Here is a 21,758-nt window from a genome sequence, read left to right as displayed (position 1 = left end):
AAATGCATCTCGGCGAACGATTTCCGAAACGACACAACAATCAACGAGAATATGGCAGCGTTTCAACGACTGGTGAGCAAATTGACTTTATTTACCTGATTATATCATTGTCATTTACCTGAAATATATAGCTAGCATATGAAAATCGCTCATATAATAATAATATAATATTATTTATAGGAACGACTTTCCGAAGCGACGCAACAATCAACGAAAATATAACCGCGTTTCAACGACCGGTGAGTAAATTTATTTTATTTAACTAATTATACCTATCATCGGATTTATATCATCGCCATTTATTTGAAATATATATTAGCAAGCACATAAAAACCGCTAATATAATAATAACATAATATTGTTTAGGATATAAATTGATTTTTGAGATTAGCTCAGAAATAAATTTACATTATACATATATACATATATTTAAATTTATAATATTTTCGATAAGCACTCGCATTAAAAATTTCATAAATATCTTAAAGTTATTCTTTTTTTTTTTTTTCTTTTTCAAAAAACGCAATAATATAACATTGGTTAAAAAAATCTATTTTTTAAATTAGCTCAGAAAGGAATTTAAATTATACATTATATATATTTTCAATTATTAACAATCTCATGAATATTTTAATGACTTCTAAAAAGTCTCTAATGAAAACGATTCTATGGAATTTAATTAAATGAGATGTGTGAAAAGTTTAATCATTTTAATTACTTATTTGAAAGACTTTGAATGCATTTTCATTAAGAATTTGACTCTTCCTTTATTATGTAATAATTTCATATTTACTATATTGGTTCCATCTGAATATTTATATAATTAAATTAAATTAGATGTGATAAGTTTAATTATCTTAATTACTTATTTGAAAGACATTGAATGCATTTTCATTAAGAATTTGACTCTTGCTTCATTATGTAATAATTTCATTTTTACGATATTGATCCCATCTGAATATTTATATAATTTAATTAAATTAGATGTTTGATCAATTTAATTATTTTAATTATATATTTGAAAGACATTGAATGCATTTTCATTTAGAATTTAACTCGTGCTTTATTATGTAATAAATTCATTTTTACGATGTTGGTTCTATTTAAATATTTATATAATTTAATTAACTGAGATCTAAGATTATTTCAATCATCTTAATTACTTATTTGAAAGACATTGAATGCATTTTTATTAAGAATTTGACTCTTGCTTCATTATATAATAATTTCATTTTTACTATATTGGTCCCATCTGAATATTTATATAATTTAATTAAATTAGATGTTTGATAAATTTAATCATTTTAATTACTTATTTGAAAGACATTGAATGCATTTTCATTTAGAATTTAACTCGTGCTTTATTATGTAATACATTTATTTTTACGATATTGGTTCTATTTAAATATTTATATAATTTAATTAACTGAGATCTAAGATTATTTCAATCATCTTAATTACTTATTTGAAAGACATTGAATGCATTTTTATTAAGAATTTGACTCTTGCTTCATTATGTAATAATTTCATTTTTACGATATTGGTCCCATCTGAATATTTATATAATTTAATTAAATTAGATGTGTGATAAGGTTAATCATTTTAATTACTTATTTGAATAACATTGAATGCATTTTCATTCAGAATTTGACTCTTGCTTCATTATGTAATAAAATCATATTTACGATATTGGTCCCATCTGAATATTTATATATTTTGTGTGCTGCTACAATTTGAATTTTATTTATATGTTACAGATCAACATAACTGACTCTCTTGATAATCTGAGAGGAGGAGGTCTGGGAGACATTGGGCACCAGTCGAACAATCATGGAGTGAGTATTTATTGACTTTATTTAGTTCAATTACTAAATAAAAATTTATAAAATAAAATAAAATAAAATAATAAAATTATTATAAATCAAATAAAAAATAATTATAAATTAAATAAAAATTTAATAATTGTAAATTAAATAAAAATTATAAATTAAATAAAAATTTATAAAATTATTCAACTATATTTCTACTTGCTCTCTATTGTAGGCATGGAAAATAAAATCCAATGCGTACAGTAATAATTTTCTAAAATATTAATTATTTTTGGCGTTACTACAATTTGAATTTTAATTGTATGTTACAGATCAACGTAACTGACGACTGATGATCTTGACAATCTGAGAGGAGGAGGAGGTCTGGGAGAGACGTCGGGCACCAGCGGAGCAACTATTGTGTAAGTATTTATTATTAATTCAATTATTATTAAAAAAAATTTATAAAATTTTTTAATTATATTGCTGTTTATTATTTGTATGCATCGAATATAAAATTTAATGCATACAAAATAATAATTTTTTTAAGTATTAATTATTTTGAGCAGTTCTATAATTTGAATTTTATTTATATGTTACAGATCAACGTAGCTTCAATGCTGTTAACTCCGCTATTGTGCATCGACCGGTGAGTGAAAAATTATTTTATTACAAAAGGTAACGGTTTTGTAGAGATTAGATTGTGTGGAAATGTGTAGATCTAGATTGTAGCTTGTGTATAGACTGTAGATTTTGTAGATAGTTCCGTTACCTTAAAATGAATGGGTTATTAAAGATTAAAAGTATAATAAAGATTATGAATACAGTTTAAGAATTACAGTTTAAGAAAAGGAAAAGAAACATTTTATATAGTAATACATAATATATTCAATCTAATTTATTTTAAAAGAACATACTAACAATTATATTAATTATGTGTGATTATAAATTTTAAATGATTAAATAATTATAATTACTTATTATTATAATGTACAGATTTTATATTATATATTTTGTAATCCATTCATTTATGTTGTTTGATCATTTGAGTTTACATTAGTTAAAATAAAGTTATATTTTAAAATATATAACATATCAGATATTTTGCGGATATTTTGAGAATATATAATAATTTTGGACTAAAAGAAAAAGTAATAGTGATATAAAATTTGCAGAAAAATTCATGATAATATCTTAAAATTTTTAGTACGAATTATGTTATTTTATTTTATTTTTTTTTACTTTTGTGATTCATCGATTGCGCTATCGTGTAATTCGGAAATAAACTGCAAACCGCGAATATATTAAAATTGATTATCGAATTTTCGCGGATTCATAACAAAGAACGTACAAAATTCCTTTTATATATAATATTAATTTATTATAATTTTCATTAAAGGGGGATGTTATCGATATTATAGAATAGTAATTATTAAGAAATGACAGTTATTACTAATGAAGCACATATGGTGTGCTTGACATCGCCATAAAATTGAGCGATATGATCGGCAACACGACGGTCTAACAATAAGACACAATCGGACGGTAGTGTCTCGCGTTCAAGTGCGGGAGTGTCGTTCAAAGTATCGCGCGTTTAAGTGCGGGAGTGTCGTTCAAAGTATCGCGCGTTATCATCAATCAGCAGACTTTGACTTGAATTATTGGACAATCCTGATCAATCTGACCTGAGAGGAGGAGCAGGACTAGGAGGCATCAGGCACCGGCGGAGCAACTTTGTGGTGAGTGTTTATTATTTATATAATATTTATATAATATGATGTATATGTATAATATTTGACTTGTTATAAATCACGTATTTTTTTACGCATAGATATTATATAATTCTATTTATATATTGAATACTTTAAATAAAGGAAAATTAGAGAGAAATAACTCTATATGTATAAATATTATAAAAGTTTTTTATATTTAAAAAAATAATCTTTACAAAATTTATAAAATTATTCAATTATATATACCTATCTACTGATTATTGTACGCGTCGAATATAAAATTTAATGTGTAAAATATTAATTAGATATTAAAATACTAATTAGATAATAATTATTTAAAACGCTGTTATAATTTATATTCTATTTGTATGTTACAGATCAACGTAGCTTCGATGCAGTTATCTCCTCTGCTGTTGAACATCGATTGGTAAGTGATAAATTATTATTTTATTACGAGGTAACGGTTTCATAAATATTTGATTGTAGAGATGTAGATTTAGAATGTAGATTGTAGACTGTAGATTGTAGATAGTTACTATCCGTTACCTCAAAATGAATAAACACACAATTAATTAGGATGAATATTTCAATTTAAAAAAAAAAGATAATTTATATAGTCTTTTTTAAATATTTTCTATTATCGAAGTGAGAATTATTTTATTCATGTTTTCACATATATTTAAATGCGCTCTTTCTTTCTTCATCTTTTTTAACAAGTTTTAATTATTAGATGCAATGATTAATTTTTTTGATTGTTTAATGTCGCGATTTAATTATCATAACTTCAAGTTATGACACGTCTTTTTTTAAACACAGGAAAAAAACAAGTGCGCGCTACGCGCATTCTTCGATTTTATATACTAGTTACTAGAACAACACAATCGCGCGCTACGCGCGCGCCATTCTTCGATTTTTTGTTAAAAAGAATATTTAAAAAAAAATAAAATAAAGTTTGTATAAACTTGATTAAATTTTTTCACAGAAATCAGCTGATTAAAGCATTAATTTGATAATTAAATTTTAAAATAATAATATGGTAAAAATAGTAATATATTTAATAGTAATATAATTAAAATAGTATTATGTTGTAAATAATATGTTACAATACCTACTTCTTGATTAATATTTTTTGATAGAAATCAGCTGATAACTGTCAAAAATATTATAACATATTATTTAAAACATATTATTTAAAAAATTAATAAACAAATTAACACATTAATCAGCTGATTTCTGTCAAAAAATATTAATTAAGCGAAAATTTGTTAATTAAATTTTAAAATAATAATATGTTACAAAAATTAAAATAATAATATGTATTAAATAATATAATATAATACTTAAAATTCGATTGTTATTTTTGAAAACTATCAGCTGATTTCTGTCAAAAAATATTAATCGCAGCTAAGGCATTATAACATATTATTTACAACATATATTATTATTTTTATTTTTATAACCTATTATTATTTTAAATTTTAATTAGCAAATTATAGATTTATTTAAATTTTAAACTAATAATATGTTATAAAAATTAAAATAATAATATATGTTTTAAATAATGTCATAATTCTTTTTGACAGTTATCAGCTGATTTCTGTCATAAAATATTCGAGTTTAAAATATTATAACATATTATTTACATCATATTATCACATTTTTATGAAATTAATTTTATCTGATATAAATATTTAAATAAAAAATTGTGAACATATATTTTTATAACGATAATTTTTTCACATTAAATTCAACAATAATATTGAAAGAAATTATAATAAATTTTTTTTCGATGTAACACAAAGTAAAATAGATTAATGTATACTTAATGATAACAATATATATAATTATTATATTATATTTGTATAACTATATAAAAAACTAAAAATTATGAATTAAAATTATTCAAATATATATATAATCGCATTTTTAAGAGCAGATGTTCAGATCATTTTAATTATTATTTGAAAAACATTGAATGCATTTTCATTTAGAATTTGACTCGTGCTTTATTATGTAATAAATTTATTTTTACGATATTGGTTTTATTTAAATATTTATATAATTTAAATAACTGAGATCTAAGATTATTTCAATCACCTTAATTACTTATTGGAAAGACATTGAATGCATTTTCATTAAGAATTTGACTCTTGCTTCATTATGTAATCATGTCATATTTACGATATTGGTCCCATTTGAATATTTATATAATTTAATTAACTGAGATCTATGATTATTTCAATCATCTTAATTACTTATTTGAAAGACATTGAATGCATTTTCATTAAGAATTTGACTCTTGCTTTATTATGTAATTATTTCATTTTTACGATATTGGTCCCATCTGAATATTTATATAATTTAATTAAATTAGATGTTTGATAAATTTAATCATTTTAATTACATATTTGAAAGACATTGAATGCATTTTCATTTCGAATTTGATTCGTGCTTCATTAAGTAATAAATTTATTTTTACGATATTGGTTCTTTTAAATATTTATATAATTTAAATAACTGAGATCTAAGATTATTTCAATCATCTTAATTACTTATTGGAAAGACATTGAATGCATTTTCATTTAGAATTTGACTCGTGCTTTATTATGTAATAAATTTGTTCTTACGATATTGGTCCCATCTGAATATTTATATAATTTAATTAACTGAGATCTAAGATTATTTCAATCATCTTAATTACTTATTTGAAAGACTTTGAATGCATTTTCATTAAGAATTTGACTCTTGCTTCATTATGTAATAATTTCAATGTTACGATATTGGTCCCATCTGAATATTTATATAATTTAATTAACTGAGATCTAAGATTATTTCAATCATCTTAATTACTTATTTGAAAGACTTTGAATGCATTTTCATTAAGAACTTGACTCTTGTTTCATTATGTAATAATTTCAATTTTACGATATTGGTCCCATCTGAATATTTATATAATTTAATTAAATGAGATCTAAGATTATTTTAATCATCTTAATTACTTATTTGAAAGACATTGAATGCATTTTCATTGAGAATTTGACTCTTGCTTCATTATGTAATTATTTCATTTTTACGATATTGGTCCCATCTGAATATTTATATAATTTAATTAACTGAGATCTAAGATTATTTTAATCATCTTAATTACTTATTTGAAAGACATTGAATGCATTTTCATTAAGAATTTGGCTCTTTCTTCATTATGTAATAATTTCGTTTTTACGATATTGGTCCCATCTGAATATTTATATAATTTAATTAAATTAGATGTTTGATAAATTTAATCATTTTAATTATATATTTGAAAGACATTGAATGCATTTTCATTAAGAATTTGACTCTTGCTTCATTATGTAATAAATTTATTTTTACGAAATTGGTTCTATTTAAATATTTATATAATTTAAATAACTGAGATCTAAGATTATTTCAATCATCTTAATTACATATTTGAAATACATTGAATGCATTTTCATTAAGAATTTGACTCTTGCATCATTATGTAATTATTTCATTTTTACGATATTGGTCCCATCTGAATATTTATATAATTTAATTAACTGAGATCTAAGATTATTTCAATCATCTTAATTACTTATTTGAAAGACTTTGAATGCATTTTCATTAAGAACTTGACTCTTGTTTCATTATGTAATAATTTCAATTTTACGATATTGGTCCCATCTGAATATTTATATAATTTAATTAACTGAGATCTAAGATTATTTCAATCATCTTAATTACTTATTTGAAAGACATTGAATGCATATTCATTAAGAATTTTACTGTTGCTTCATTATGTAATAAATTTATTTTTACGATATTGGTTCTATTTAAATATTTATATAATTTAAATAACTGAGATCTAAGATTATTTCAATCATCTTCATTACTTATTTGAAAGACATTGAATGCATTTTCATTAAGAATTTGACTCTTGCTTCATTATGTAATAATTTCATTTTTATGATATTGGTCCCATCTGAATATTTATATAATTTAATTAAATTAGATGTTTGATAAATTTAATCATTTTAATTATATATTTGAAAGACATTGAATGCATTTTCATTAAGAATTTGACTATTACTTTATTATGTAATAAATTTATTCTTACGATATTGGTCCCATCTGAATATTTATATAATTTAATTAACTGAGATCTAAGATTATTTAAATCATCTTAATTACTTATTTGAAAGACATTGAATGCATTTTTATTTAGAATTTGACTCGTGCTTTATTATGTAATAAATTTATTTTTACGATATTGGTTTTATTTAAATATTTATATAATTTAAATAACTGAGATCTAAGATTATTTCAATCACCTTAATTACTTATTGGAAAGACATTGAATGCATTTTCATTAAGAATTTGATTCTTGCTTCATTATGTAATTATTTCATTTTTACGATATTGGTCCCATCTGAATATTTATATAATTTAATTAACTGAGATCTAAGATTATTTCAATCATCTTAATTACTTATTTGAAAGACATTGAATGCATTTTCATTAAGAATTTGACTCTTGCTTCATTATGTAATAATTTCAATGTTACGATATTGGTCCCATCTGAATACTTATATAATTTAATTAACTGAGATCTAAGATTATTTCAATCATCTTAATTACTTATTTGAAAGACATTGAATGCATTTTCATTTAGAATTTGACTCTTGCTTCATTATCTAATAATTTCATTTTTACGATATTGGTCCCATCTGAATATTTATATAATATAATTAACTGAGATCTAAGATTATTTCTATCATCTTAATTACTTATTTGAAAGACATTGAATGCATATTCATTAAGAATTTGACTGTTGCTTCATTATGTAATAAATTTATTTTTACGATATTGGTTCTATTTAAATATTTATATAATTTAAATAACTGAGATCTAAGATTATTTCAATCGTCTTAATTACTTATTTGAAAGCCATTGAATGCATTTTCATTTAGAATTTGACTCGTGCTTTATTATGAAATAAATTCATTTTTACGATATTGGTTCTATTTAAATATTTATATAATTTAAATAACTGAGATCTAAGATTATTTCAATCATCTTAATTACTTATTTGAGAGACATTGAATGCATTTTCATTAAGAATTTGGCTCTTTCTTCATTATGTAATAATTTCGTTTTTACGATATTGGTCCCATGTGAATATTTATATAATTTAATTAAATTAGATGTTTGATAAATTTAATCATTTTAATTATATATTTGAAAGACATTGAATGCATTTTCATTAAGAATTTGACTCTTGCTTTATTATGTAATAAATTTATTTTTACGATATTGGTTCTATTTAAATATTTATATAATTTAAATAACTGAGATCTAAGATTATTTCAATCATCTTAATTATTTATTTGAAAGACATTGAATGCATTTTCATTTAGAATTTGACTCGTGCTTTATTATGTAATAAATTTATTTTTACGATATTGGGTCTATTTAAATATTTATATAATTTAAATAACTGAGATCTAAGATTATTTCAATCATCTTAATTATTTATTTGAAAGACATTGAATGCATTTTCATTAAGAATTTGACTCTTGCTTCATTATGTAATAAATTAATTTTTACGATATTGGTACTATTTAAATATTTATATAACTTTAATAACCGAGATCTAGGATTATTACAATCATCTTAATTACTTGTTTGAAAGACATTGAATGCATTTTCATTAAGAATTTGACTCTTTCTTCATTATGTAATAATTTCGTTTTTACGCTATTGGTCCCATCTGAATATTTATATAATTTAATTAACTGAGATCTAAGATTATTTCAATCATTTTAATTACTTATTTGAAAGACATTGAATGCATTTTCATTAAGAATTTGACTCTTGCTTCATTATGTAATAAATTTATTTTTAAGATATTGGTTCTATTTAAATATTTATATAATTTAAATAACTGAGATCTAAGATTATTTCAATCATCTTAATTACCTATTTGAGAGACATTGAATGCATTTTCATTAAGAATTTGGCTCTTTCTTCATTATGTAATAATTTCGTTTTTACGATATTGGTCCCATCTTAATATTTATATAATTTAATTAAATTAGATGTTTGATAAATTTAATCATTTTAATTATATATTTGAAAGACATTGAATGCATTTTCATTAAGAATTTGACTATTACTTTATTATGTAATAAATTTATTCTTACGATATTGGTCCCATCTGAATATTTATATAATTTAATTAACTGAGATCTAAGATTATTTAAATCATCTTAATTACTTATTTGAAAGACATTGAATGCATTTTTATTTAGAATTTGACTCGTGCTTTATTATGTAATAAATTTATTTTTACGATATTGGTTTTATTTAAATATTTATATAATTTAAATAACTGAGATCTAAGATTATTTCAATCACCTTAATTACTTATTGGAAAGACATTGAATGCATTTTCATTAAGAATTTGATTCTTGCTTCATTATGTAATTATTTCATTTTTACGATATTGGTCCCATCTGAATATTTATATAATTTAATTAACTGAGATCTAAGATTATTTCAATCATCTTAATTACTTATTTGAAAGACATTGAATGCATTTTCATTAAGAATTTGACTCTTGCTTCATTATGTAATAATTTCAATGTTACGATATTGGTCCCATCTGAATACTTATATAATTTAATTAACTGAGATCTAAGATTATTTCAATCATCTTAATTACTTATTTGAAAGACATTGAATGCATTTTCATTTAGAATTTGACTCTTGCTTCATTATCTAATAATTTCATTTTTACGATATTGGTCCCATCTGAATATTTATATAATATAATTAACTGAGATCTAAGATTATTTCTATCATCTTAATTACTTATTTGAAAGACATTGAATGCATATTCATTAAGAATTTGACTGTTGCTTCATTATGTAATAAATTTATTTTTACGATATTGGTTCTATTTAAATATTTATATAATTTAAATAACTGAGATCTAAGATTATTTCAATCATCTTAATTACTTATTTGAAAGCCATTGAATGCATTTTCATTTAGAATTTGACTCGTGCTTTATTATGAAATAAATTCATTTTTACGATATTGGTTCTATTTAAATATTTATATAATTTAAATAACTGAGATCTAAGATTATTTCAATCATCTTAATTACTTATTTGAGAGACATTGAATGCATTTTCATTAAGAATTTGGCTCTTTCTTCATTATGTAATAATTTCGTTTTTACGATATTGGTCCCATGTGAATATTTATATAATTTAATTAAATTAGATGTTTGATAAATTTAATCATTTTAATTATATATTTGAAAGACATTGAATGCATTTTCATTAAGAATTTGACTCTTGCTTTATTATGTAATAAATTTATTTTTACGATATTGGTTCTATTTAAATATTTATATAATTTAAATAACTGAGATCTAAGATTATTTCAATCATCTTAATTATTTATTTGAAAGACATTGAATGCATTTTCATTTAGAATTTGACTCGTGCTTTATTATGTAATAAATTTATTTTTACGATATTGGGTCTATTTAAATATTTATATAATTTAAATAACTGAGATCTAAGATTATTTCAATCATCTTAATTATTTATTTGAAAGACATTGAATGCATTTTCATTAAGAATTTGACTCTTGCTTCATTATGTAATAAATTAATTTTTACGATATTGGTACTATTTAAATATTTATATAACTTTAATAACCGAGATCTAGGATTATTACAATCATCTTAATTACTTGTTTGAAAGACATTGAATGCATTTTCATTAAGAATTTGACTCTTTCTTCATTATGTAATAATTTCGTTTTTACGCTATTGGTCCCATCTGAATATTTATATAATTTAATTAACTGAGATCTAAGATTATTTCAATCATTTTAATTACTTATTTGAAAGACATTGAATGCATTTTCATTAAGAATTTGACTCTTGCTTCATTATGTAATAAATTTATTTTTAAGATATTGGTTCTATTTAAATATTTATATAATTTAAATAACTGAGATCTAAGATTATTTCAATCATCTTAATTACCTATTTGAGAGACATTGAATGCATTTTCATTAAGAATTTGGCTCTTTCTTCATTATGTAATAATTTCGTTTTTACGATATTGGTCCCATCTTAATATTTATATAATTTAATTAAATTAGATGTTTGATAAATTTAATCATTTTAATTATATATTTGAAAGACATTGAATGCATTTTCATTAAGAATTTGACTCTTGCTTTATTATGTAATAAATTTATTCTTACGATATCGGTTCTATTTAAATATTTATATAATTTAAATAACTGATATCTAAGATTATTTCAATCATCTTAATTACTTATTTGAAAGTCTTTGAATGCATTTTCATTAAGAATTTGACACTTGCTTCATTATGTAATAATTTCATTTTTACGATATTGGTTCCATCTGAATATTTATATAATTTAATTAACTGAGATCTAAGATTATTTCAATCATCTTAATTACTTATTTGAAAGACTTTGAATGCATTTTCATTAAGAATTTGACTCTTGCTTCATTATGTAATAATTTCATTTTTAATAAAATTGCGTCGCATAAGGTCAGCGGTAAAAAAGTATCGATTTCTAATATTCTTTGACGAGCCAAAAATTCATCGATTATACATTTTAATAGTACATTGATTGCAGAATCTTTTGGTACCATGCAGACACCAGCGTACAAATTTTTTAATATGATATGCATATAATAAGTATGCGTCGCATAGGGTCAGCCGCAAAAAAGTATTAATTTCTAATATTTTAAGACGAGCCAGAAATTCATCGATTATACATTTTAATAGTACATTGATTACAGAATCTTTTGGTACCATGCAGGCACCAGCGTACAAATTTTTTAATATGATATACATAAAATAGGGATGCGTCGCATAGGGTCAGCGGCAAAAATGTATCAATTTCTAATATTTTAAGACGAGCCAAAATTTCATCGATTATACATTTTAATAGTACATTGATTACAGAATCTTTTAGTACCAAACAGACACCAGCGTACTAATGTTTTAACTTGATATACATAGAATAAGATTGCGTCGCAAAGGGTCAACTTTAAAAAAGTATCGATTTCTAATATTTTAAGGCGAGCCAAAAATTCATCGTATATATATTTCAATAGTGTATTGTTTGCAGATTATCATTGTACCATAAGTATACCAGCGTACTACCTTTTTGGTCTAATATACGTTATATAAATCTGCGCCGTATGGGATTTGCGGCTTAAAAATTTTAATTTTCGTAATTTCAAAACGTGCAAAAAATTAATCTTATATACATTTTAACAGTACATTGTATGCACATTATTACGAACTATGCGTGACTGCGTGCATATATCGCGGTAATATATGTCGAAACTCATTTCTACTGCGCATTCGGAATTCGAATTATATCAAGATTATCGAAAATTGTCGGACGAAATATATTTGTGACTCTAATTAAGAAAATAATTTTTGTTTTAAAAATTATATCTACGAAACCTTAATTGTAAATTTGTATTCATGTCTCACTTCTATTCTTAACTTAATAAATATACTACTTCTTAATTAAATAAATATATTAGAAAATATTAATATAGTAAGGTAATTAAATTTTAAAATAGTAATATGTTATAAAAATTAAAATAGCAATATATTGTAAATAATATGTTGCAATATCTTATCCTCGATTAATATTTTTGTTACAGAAATCAGCTGATTAAAACGTTAATTTGCTAATTAATTTTTAAAATAAGAATATGTTATAACATTAAAATAATATGTTTTAAATAATGTAATATATAATTCCTTAAACTCGATTAATATTTATAACAGCTATCAGCTGATTTCTGTCAAAAAATATTAATCGAGTTTAAGGAATTATATATTATTTTAATTTTTATAACATATTTTTATTTTAAAATTTAATTGGCAATGTAATGCTTTAATCATCTGATTTCTGTAAAAAAATATTAATGAAGTTTAAACAAACTTTATATAAATACATCATACTTTTTTTAATAAAATCGAGGAATGGCATAACGCGCGCTTGTGTTATTCTAGTCTGTTTCTAAAAAAGACATATTAAGTCGATTCTCGCAAGTATTGTTGCCTCTTGTCCGCGAAAATATTAATCAAAATTTAAAGTATTATAACATATTATTTAAAACATGTCATTATTTTATTTAATTTTATTTTGGACTAACTGTCAAACTGCTAACTGCTAACCCTCACGATGACAGCCTCTTCATGCTTCAAATATAACACACAACGCGAATGTCAAAAATATTAATCAAGTTTAAAGTATTATAACATATTATTTAAAACATATTATTATTTTATTTTATTTTATTTTATTTTGGACTAACTGTCAAACTGCTCACTGCTAACCCTCGTAATGACAGCCTTTCGATGCTACGAATATAACACACAACGCGAATCGACAGAGAGCCAATCAGCATCGCAGAAAAACGACAACAAAGTCAATAACATGCCTTTTTTAGAAAGGGGAAAATTGAAAAATATAAAGCAACATGGTTTATGATTTAAATAACATAAAAATATACATGTTAAATATTTATGTTATTTGAAAACTATTCTAATTAATGTATATAATTGAATGTAACTAATATTGTTTTGAATATTTTTTAATTTTATACAGAGTACGCAATTAGATCTCAATATAGGTTTACCTTAGTGATATATACTATAATTACTATAATTATATTGTTAACTGTAATTATTATAATTACACAAGTCTAATTACATACATACATTGTCGGATTTCCCTTTTATGTCAGCTTTTAAAGACCGCAATAGTTTTTTTTCCAAGAATATGTTCGATGAATTCTTTCGTTTCCTTTTTCATATAGAAAATCTCATTTTTCTCGATATATCATTGCTCCATATACGTATATAGCAATAAATTAATTAATTAATTGTGTACACATCTTAACATAGTTTTTTTACATTGAGTTTCGTAATTTTGGTATAATTTTATAAAGCCGATATTATCTCTCTTGTTATTTCGTTGATTAAATATCAATCAAAATGATAATGAAAGATTTTGACATCGGCGTACTTTTTCCCAAAGACCCAAAACGCAAGAAAGGGATATTTTTCCAAGAAGAAAATTGATAAACGCATTAAAAAATTAAAAATTGCGCGGAAAAATGAGGACCACCAGGCACTGGGTCGCATTAAATATTTCAGCACAAAGTGTTGCAGATTGAACAAGTACCAGCTGTAAAACGGCATAGTCGAAGTATCTGAAAATATATATTTTATCTTATAAATAATATAAATTCATCATATAAATAATATATTGTATTTATCATATATATTAGATTTATCGTTTCTTAAACTCAAAATCAATATTATTTATATTTCGATCACAAAAAAACTTTCCTGATTAAGAGTTTGCTGTATATATTTTAGTGAATTTTTATTTGTTATATATTTTATTTTTTTAATTCTGTCATTTTTTTGTGAAATTAAAAAATTTCATACATTTATTTGAGTTTGACAAGCTACCTATTTCGATAAAGTGATTATTGTTACGCGCAGTCGAAGAGGCCAGATAAAGTGTGAATGTCATGAACGCTAATGGTTCGATATTAAAGTTGATGGGCCAGAGACTCTGCAGCATCGCGTTACCCATTTCATCAAAGTGTTCATTCTTTTTTGCCAGAGAGGGTATAAACACGTCTTCCAACAACCTTTGGCAAAGAGCGCGAGTTTCCTCAACCGTTCCCGCGCAGAGATTGAATCTAGAAGAACAAAGATGTTTGTGAACATCACATAAATGTACATACATGATAGAAATTATATATTATATATATTATAGATTATAAAAAGAAGTAAGAAATTTTGGAAAATATTAAATATTTTTGTAATATATGTCTCGTAATTTTCTTTATATGTATAATTTATAAATATTATTATATTTGTAATATTTCGTGGAACGTTTAAAAAAGCGAAATTTTTGACAATTATCCACCTCTGCTTACATGTTCAATATTCTATCTATTGTATGCAATAAAAGACATAATAAGTAGAGATACTGACTTGTCGTCCATCCCGAGCATGCTTCCGATGACTCTCCATAGATGCACTACACCTTCCATTTCTTCGGAAGTAGTTTTTATTCCTAAATATTCCCCGCTTGTCATAGTGTATCCGATAAATCCGAATTGAGCGAGTGCCATATCTAGTTGCGTTGGTTTATGAATGCCAGCCTCAGTGCTTTGTCGGAATGCAACACAGTGCTTTCTCCTCACGATTTTCAAGGACTCCAAGAATCTACAATAAGTTCATGATACTGCATAGCGTATGTTTATAAAAATAAATATATAAATAAATAAATGTATAAATAAATAGATATATCATATAATACATATAATGTTTAAAAAATGACCGAAAAAATATATGATTATTATATTCACATATATATTATTTGAGATTATATATGTACAAATTATATATATACATATATTCAAGAAAACATTATACCAACATTCAAAGTTTAATTCAAACTTGATTATTTAAATACATAATTTGTTATGTAGATTGAAAATCTCTCATATAAATTTATACTTTTATATAATTTTGAATTTGTCAAGGTAGATAGTTCTCTCTTTAAAAATTTTAATTACTTATTATTTATTATTAATTCTGCTAATTTATATAAAACTAATTATACAAATAATCTTAGAAAAATTTTATAAAAGTTAATAATGTAGATTTATGTTCATACAAATTTATCGTATCAACTGTTTTCATTTCTAATAATTTATAACTTCATAATCATGTATAGGTATCTCTCGTATTCGAATTAAATAATTTTGTGTTACTTTTATTTTTATAATGTACTCTTTGTTGCTTCTCTTATATTGTGACACTTATTCAAATCTTACTCGTTGGGCTTGCCATGAGGATCCTTTTCGTGCCATATAAATGTGTGAAGGACTGTCGACGCATACCTACGATACGCCAAACAAGGAGTACCGCTTTTTTTGGTGAACCTAACTACGTTAAGTATGGTCGAAATGGCCAAGAGAGATACCAGACCGCAAAGTTTCGCGATCATCATCGAGAAGACATTATTATAGAAGGCTTGCTGACCAAGTCGGAATTTTTTCTCATCGTAGAACGATGGCAATTCTGGTTTTAAAGATTCGTAGTTCACCAGAGTCTCAACACCTTCTTTAAGAATGATATGCAATCGTTTCTCCACTACGTCTGAAAATTTATCGAAAAAATTATGCTTTTTAATAAAATAATTTTAGCAAAAAATTATCATATTTCGAAATATTTTATTTATATGTTTTAACGTGAAGTATTTTTAAGTCACGCATGTGTTCCATTTTATGTTCTTTTCATATCTATTTTTTAAATTTAATATACATTTCCTTTTATTTTATCATTGTAGCACACAAATTATATAGATCATAACAGAATTTTGATACAGCAACATGTCTTATTATTAGTTCCTAATTATAACTTCATAATCATGTATAGGTATCTCTCGTATTCGAATTAAATAATTTAAGTATTGTAAATTTTGCCAATGTTTTTAAATAAGAAATTAAACTAAAAAATATTATTTGATCAAGGTGACGTCCTAAAAGGAATTTCTGCTGAAATTACCCATTGTGTGAATACATAATAGGGTATTTCCAAAGCCACGCTTAGCGGAACAAGAGGATGCATGTAATGATGTTGTGCGATTGCGATCGCACAAGTCGACTGAACACGTTTCGCATGTAAAAATGCCGAAATCAACGTTGACATATGTGCATGTGTACGTGAATAGAATTGAAAAAACTCAGAATTTTAACAATCTAACTTAACGCGCATGTCCTATGCAATTATGTATGTATAACAAGATACGATTAATTGTCAGACAATAATTTAAAGTAGCAAACGTAATTATGCAAAAACAATGATAATAATATATGTCTTAATGTATAATTAAAAATCGAACTAGATGAACAAAAAAAAATCTTTTTGATGAAATGTTCAAAGTGCAAGATTAATCCAAGATAAAAGATAAATAATTCAAGAAAAGCATTAATGTTCCAAGAGATGGATTTTTGGCTAGTCTTAAAATATTAAAAGTCGACACTATGTCGCCACGAACCCTATGCGGCGCATCCTTATATTATGTATATTAAATAAAAGAATTTGTACGCTGGTGTCGGCTTGGTATCAAATTCTGTAAACAATGTACTATCGAAATATACAAGCGATGAATTTTTGGCTTCTCTAAATATATAGTAATATACATAATTTAAAAATGCGCCGCATAGGGTCCTCGGCGACGTAGTGTCGACTTTCAATATTGTAAGGCGAGCCAAAAATTTATCTGTCGTATATTTTAATAGTACATTGTATCCAGAATAGTTTGGTACCAAGCAGACACCAGCCTACAAATTCTTTTATTTAATATACATAATATAAGGATGCGCCGCATAGGGTCCGCGGCGACACATTGTCGACTTGTAATATTTTAAGGCGAACCGAAAATCCATCTCTTGTATTGCATATTTGCACGAAAGTGTAAACATTTGATAAAAGTTTTAAGAAAGAGAAAGATGGAGAAACATGCATATAAATTTCATGCAAATTTAAAACAATATTATTATTGAGTATTAAGATGCTGGAAGTTGGTGAAAGTCTAAAAATCGACATCAATCGGAATATCTTTATGTAAATTTATGTAATATTATTATTAAATAGTACATTGACATGGAGATTTTTCTTTGAAGTTTAAACTTTCATTTTTTAAACGGAAACTTTACGACTATGCAAATATTCTATTCTTCGAATGTGTTCTATTGTATTTTACCCATAGAATATTTTTTTGAAATAAGAATATAAAGATAAAGATGTGTGCTTCCTCATTTTAATTTTCAAACATTCGCATTGCATGACAATAAATAAGAATGAAACTAATATTATTAAAACATTTTTGTAACTTGACAAACATAGGATTTATAAACTTATAAACAAAAAATACAATAAAATTACAATGAATGTGCGTTTTATATTATACGCAAATAGAAACTGAAAATATAAACATGCATAAGATATACTAATTAAACCAAATATTTTTGTGAAACATTTATTAAAAATATTTATAAAATCTAAATGATATTTCTATAAAAAGATTGATTCAAAATTCACAAGATATACACTATAGCATTAAGTACTGATTTTTGTATTTTATTTTATGCATTTTTAAAAGAAGCCAAATATTTTGTAGATTTTTTTCATAGAACGACATTAAAATATAATAAATGTTACATGTATACAATAATATTTATTAAATATCTTTCTTCTAGCTTCTAATTTAAAATAATTAACCTTAATTAAAATTTTTGCGGATCTAATTGGAAGAATTAGAGCTCATCGACAACAATCTGCAAACTGTTAAAAGGATACAAACTTGTTTGTCCATTTATTTTCGATGTTCACACTTTAATATAAGCATGCGATTTCTTTTAGCATTTCGTAATTTTAATACAGCAAGAAATATTCTAGCAAATTAAGTTGCATTCTATTCGTACTTTTATTAAATAAGCTGTGCTTATCTCATTAATGCGAGATAAAAACCAAAGGAAAATCTTATTTGCATAAATTCTTGTTGCGTTGCATATTTTGTCGTTAACCATTTTTGTATATTGTAAATAAGTAACTCATCCTATTATATAAGCGATGAGTTGTATTAATTCGTGTATATTTTTCATAAATGTTTTAATAGTTATCTGTTATTTCTAATCAAATAAAAAAAAAGAAATAATGTATAATTTTCATTACTTTTTGCAATTAGTAATACGAATTAAATAATGCACCGTTTGAAAATTATTTAGTATATTTTAAGATTTGATATTTTTTAATTGCTTTCTCTAAGAAAAACTTTTATTATATAATAATTTCGATATTTATTCGATCACATTCATATAATTTAGCACACGATTCGAAAGTCTTACATAATGCTTCATCGCAAATATATGGAAGAGAAAAAAAAATAATTTCTCTACATCTTTTTGCATGGTCTACTGCGTACAACCTTGAAGGAGAATGGCTGATTCTTGATGACCAGACATATATATATATATATATTTTCGCAAAATATGTCACTTTTAATTTATATATCCTTTTCATTTATACTTGATTATAATTGCTTATGTATATTTTATGTATTTCTTTTAATAGTTTGATATTGCATACACATATATATTTGTAAATATATTCGTCGATTTACAATTAAAATTTATTATATATATTTTTTGGTTTATATATATATATAAAGTTATTGACGTTTTAATTTCAATGTGATTCGCGATTTCTTTGACTAATTCTATTTTGCTTCAACTAAAACATTTTTTTATCAAATTTTTAATTAATAAGATATTTTAAATTTATATATATATATATATATATATATAAATTTAAAATATCTTATTAATTAAAAATTTGATAAAAAAATGTTTTAGTTGAAGCAAAATAGAATTAGTCAAAGAAATCGCGAATCACATTGAAATTAAAACGTCAATAACTTTAAGATATCCTGTATAATGTGATAAAAGAATTGATACAATCTAAATTTTTTTATTTATAATCATATAAATTTATCAAGTTATTTTTAATGAGATCTTGATAAATCTTTTTCTATCGCAATCGAACCAAAAACCATTTTTTTCATGCAAAATAACTGACCTTCCACAGAAACGTTATCCGGTAAATTTTCAGTCATCTTGATCGCCTTTGTCTTGTCATCAGAGCACATTAGAACTAGATAATACTGATTCACTTATAAGTGTAAAGGTTATCACGAGATGTATTCTCTGCAAGTCTATGTTGTACTAACTGCATTTAGATTCTGTGTTACATGGACGAGCTCTCTTACAGAAGTCGGTTTCCAGTCGTGTGTCTTCTGGAGAAAGGAACCCCTTCCACTTTCTCTTTCCCTTCCACATGCACTTGGTAATGGATGCTGTTCTACCTGAAGAACAGCGTATTCTTGTGCAAGGTCGAATGGTTTGCATGATTCCGAAAAAAAGTGCATTAAAATTCTTCTTCTTTTATGAATTTTCCAAACAATCCACGTCTGATGTGTGTTTGACCTCAAAAACTACTCTTCTCTTAAAAAAAAAAAAAAAAAGGAAATATAATTTATATATTATAATTTATAATCCGATTGTGCGGCAAAAATTTAAAGTTTGATTTTTTTAAATTTATGAGTACGAAGAAAATCGAAATGGAGAAGTTCATTAGGACATTTAGCACAGTCTATTGGATCATTTAGCACAACTCGCACGCAACTTGCAAATAAAACTTTGTTTATTTTACGTTACATAATGCATGTCCATCCAAATCTATTTGCGAATGCACGAGGTAAGAGTGACACGTGATATCACGTCGCTTTCACATCAAGGAAATACGGAAGATGTTCCTAATCATCGATTCTAATCGGATGTAAGCGTTGCGCGAATGCACTCGCGAATTGAGTTCCGCGCTTAAATTTCGTCGCTTTCAATATCGCTGAAAGGGAATCTTGACTGAATCTTAGCACTTTGCTATTCCCACGAGACGAAGTCGATTTCCGTCGACCACCTATCGACGTTGATCAATTTACGACAGTGACGCGGGCTTTTCCGGTGTGAAACGGCGATTTGCGCGAATAATAATTCCAGTGGACATCAAAGTCCACTGGAATTATTATTCGCGCAAATCGCCGTTTCACACCGGAAAAGCCCGCGTCACTGTCGTAAATTGATCAACGTCGATAGGTGGTCGACGGAAATCGACTTCGTCTCGTGGGAATAGCGTTTAGCAAGTGAGAGTTATAGCACGGCTCGTTTGGCATAAACGGAAGAGGAAAGTCCTCCCACCTTGGTTCTTCCTGCGTAGAGTCTTTCTACACATCGCAAAACCAAGTATCGAAATAGTCCCTCCTCATGCTAGTGAAAGCGTAGATCATTACAAGTCGAGCTACAGTATTTTTATTGCTTTCGACTGTCTTCCTGTTCATTTTAACATTTTTAAGAAATGTAGAAGAAATAAGATTATGAAAAGCATGATTATAAACTAAGATTATAAAATATAAATGTGTTATCTTCGAAAAAATCGGTCGAAAAATATTTTCATCGCAAGCAAAGTTTATAATATTTTATATC

General features: G+C 24.6%; 1 protein-coding gene and 1 long non-coding RNA gene across 3 annotated transcripts; one reads left to right on the top strand and one right to left on the bottom strand.

Moving 5' to 3' along the window:
- The first annotated feature begins 1,775 nt into the window (after nucleotides 1-1,775).
- On the top strand, nucleotides 1,776-2,671 carry LOC145936412 (uncharacterized). The gene is made up of 3 exons (XR_014425387.1): nucleotides 1,776-1,835; nucleotides 2,141-2,230; nucleotides 2,411-2,671. It is a non-coding gene; the product is annotated as an uncharacterized LOC145936412 (long non-coding RNA).
- A 10,741-nt stretch (nucleotides 2,672-13,412) lies between these two features.
- Nucleotides 13,413-21,205, bottom strand: LOC145936272 (uncharacterized). 2 transcript variants are annotated; one of them, XM_083038318.1, is made up of 6 exons: nucleotides 20,937-21,205; nucleotides 20,299-20,723; nucleotides 16,491-16,815; nucleotides 15,643-15,876; nucleotides 15,109-15,344; nucleotides 13,413-14,843 (listed from the first exon to the last, which is right to left on the bottom strand). In XM_083038318.1, exons 2-6 carry the CDS (start codon nucleotides 20,366-20,368, stop codon nucleotides 14,617-14,619), a joined length of 1,092 nt encoding a protein of 363 aa, XP_082894444.1. In that variant the 5' UTR covers nucleotides 20,369-20,723; nucleotides 20,937-21,205; the 3' UTR covers nucleotides 13,413-14,616. The 2 variants fall into 2 exon arrangements, with proteins under 2 accessions (XP_082894444.1, XP_082894445.1); XM_083038319.1 differs by having other exon boundaries at nucleotides 20,299-20,584.
- Nucleotides 21,206-21,758: the final 553 nt, after the last annotated feature.

This window comes from Prenolepis imparis, unplaced genomic scaffold (genome assembly GCF_030444845.1).
Source record: "Prenolepis imparis isolate NDT839.2.m4 unplaced genomic scaffold, iyPreImpa1.0 SCAF_5, whole genome shotgun sequence".
Taxonomy (NCBI): domain Eukaryota; kingdom Metazoa; phylum Arthropoda; class Insecta; order Hymenoptera; family Formicidae; genus Prenolepis; species Prenolepis imparis.
Note: the sequence above shows the minus strand (reverse complement) of the source record. Positions and strands in the feature narration are given on the sequence as shown.

Bases quoted from the DNA above. Each gene is read 5' to 3' on its own strand.
- LOC145936272 (XM_083038318.1), bottom strand. From the start codon at position 20,368: ATGTGCTCTGATGACAAGACAAAGGCGATCAAGATGACTGAAAATTTA. The intron at 16,816-20,298 runs GTCAGTTATTTT...ATAAATTTTCAG, and splicing joins GGATAACGTTTCTGTGGAAG to ACGTAGTGGAGAAACGATTG. The intron at 14,844-15,108 runs GTAGCTTGTCAA...ATATATTTTCAG, and splicing joins TAATCACTTTATCGAAATAG to ATACTTCGACTATGCCGTTT.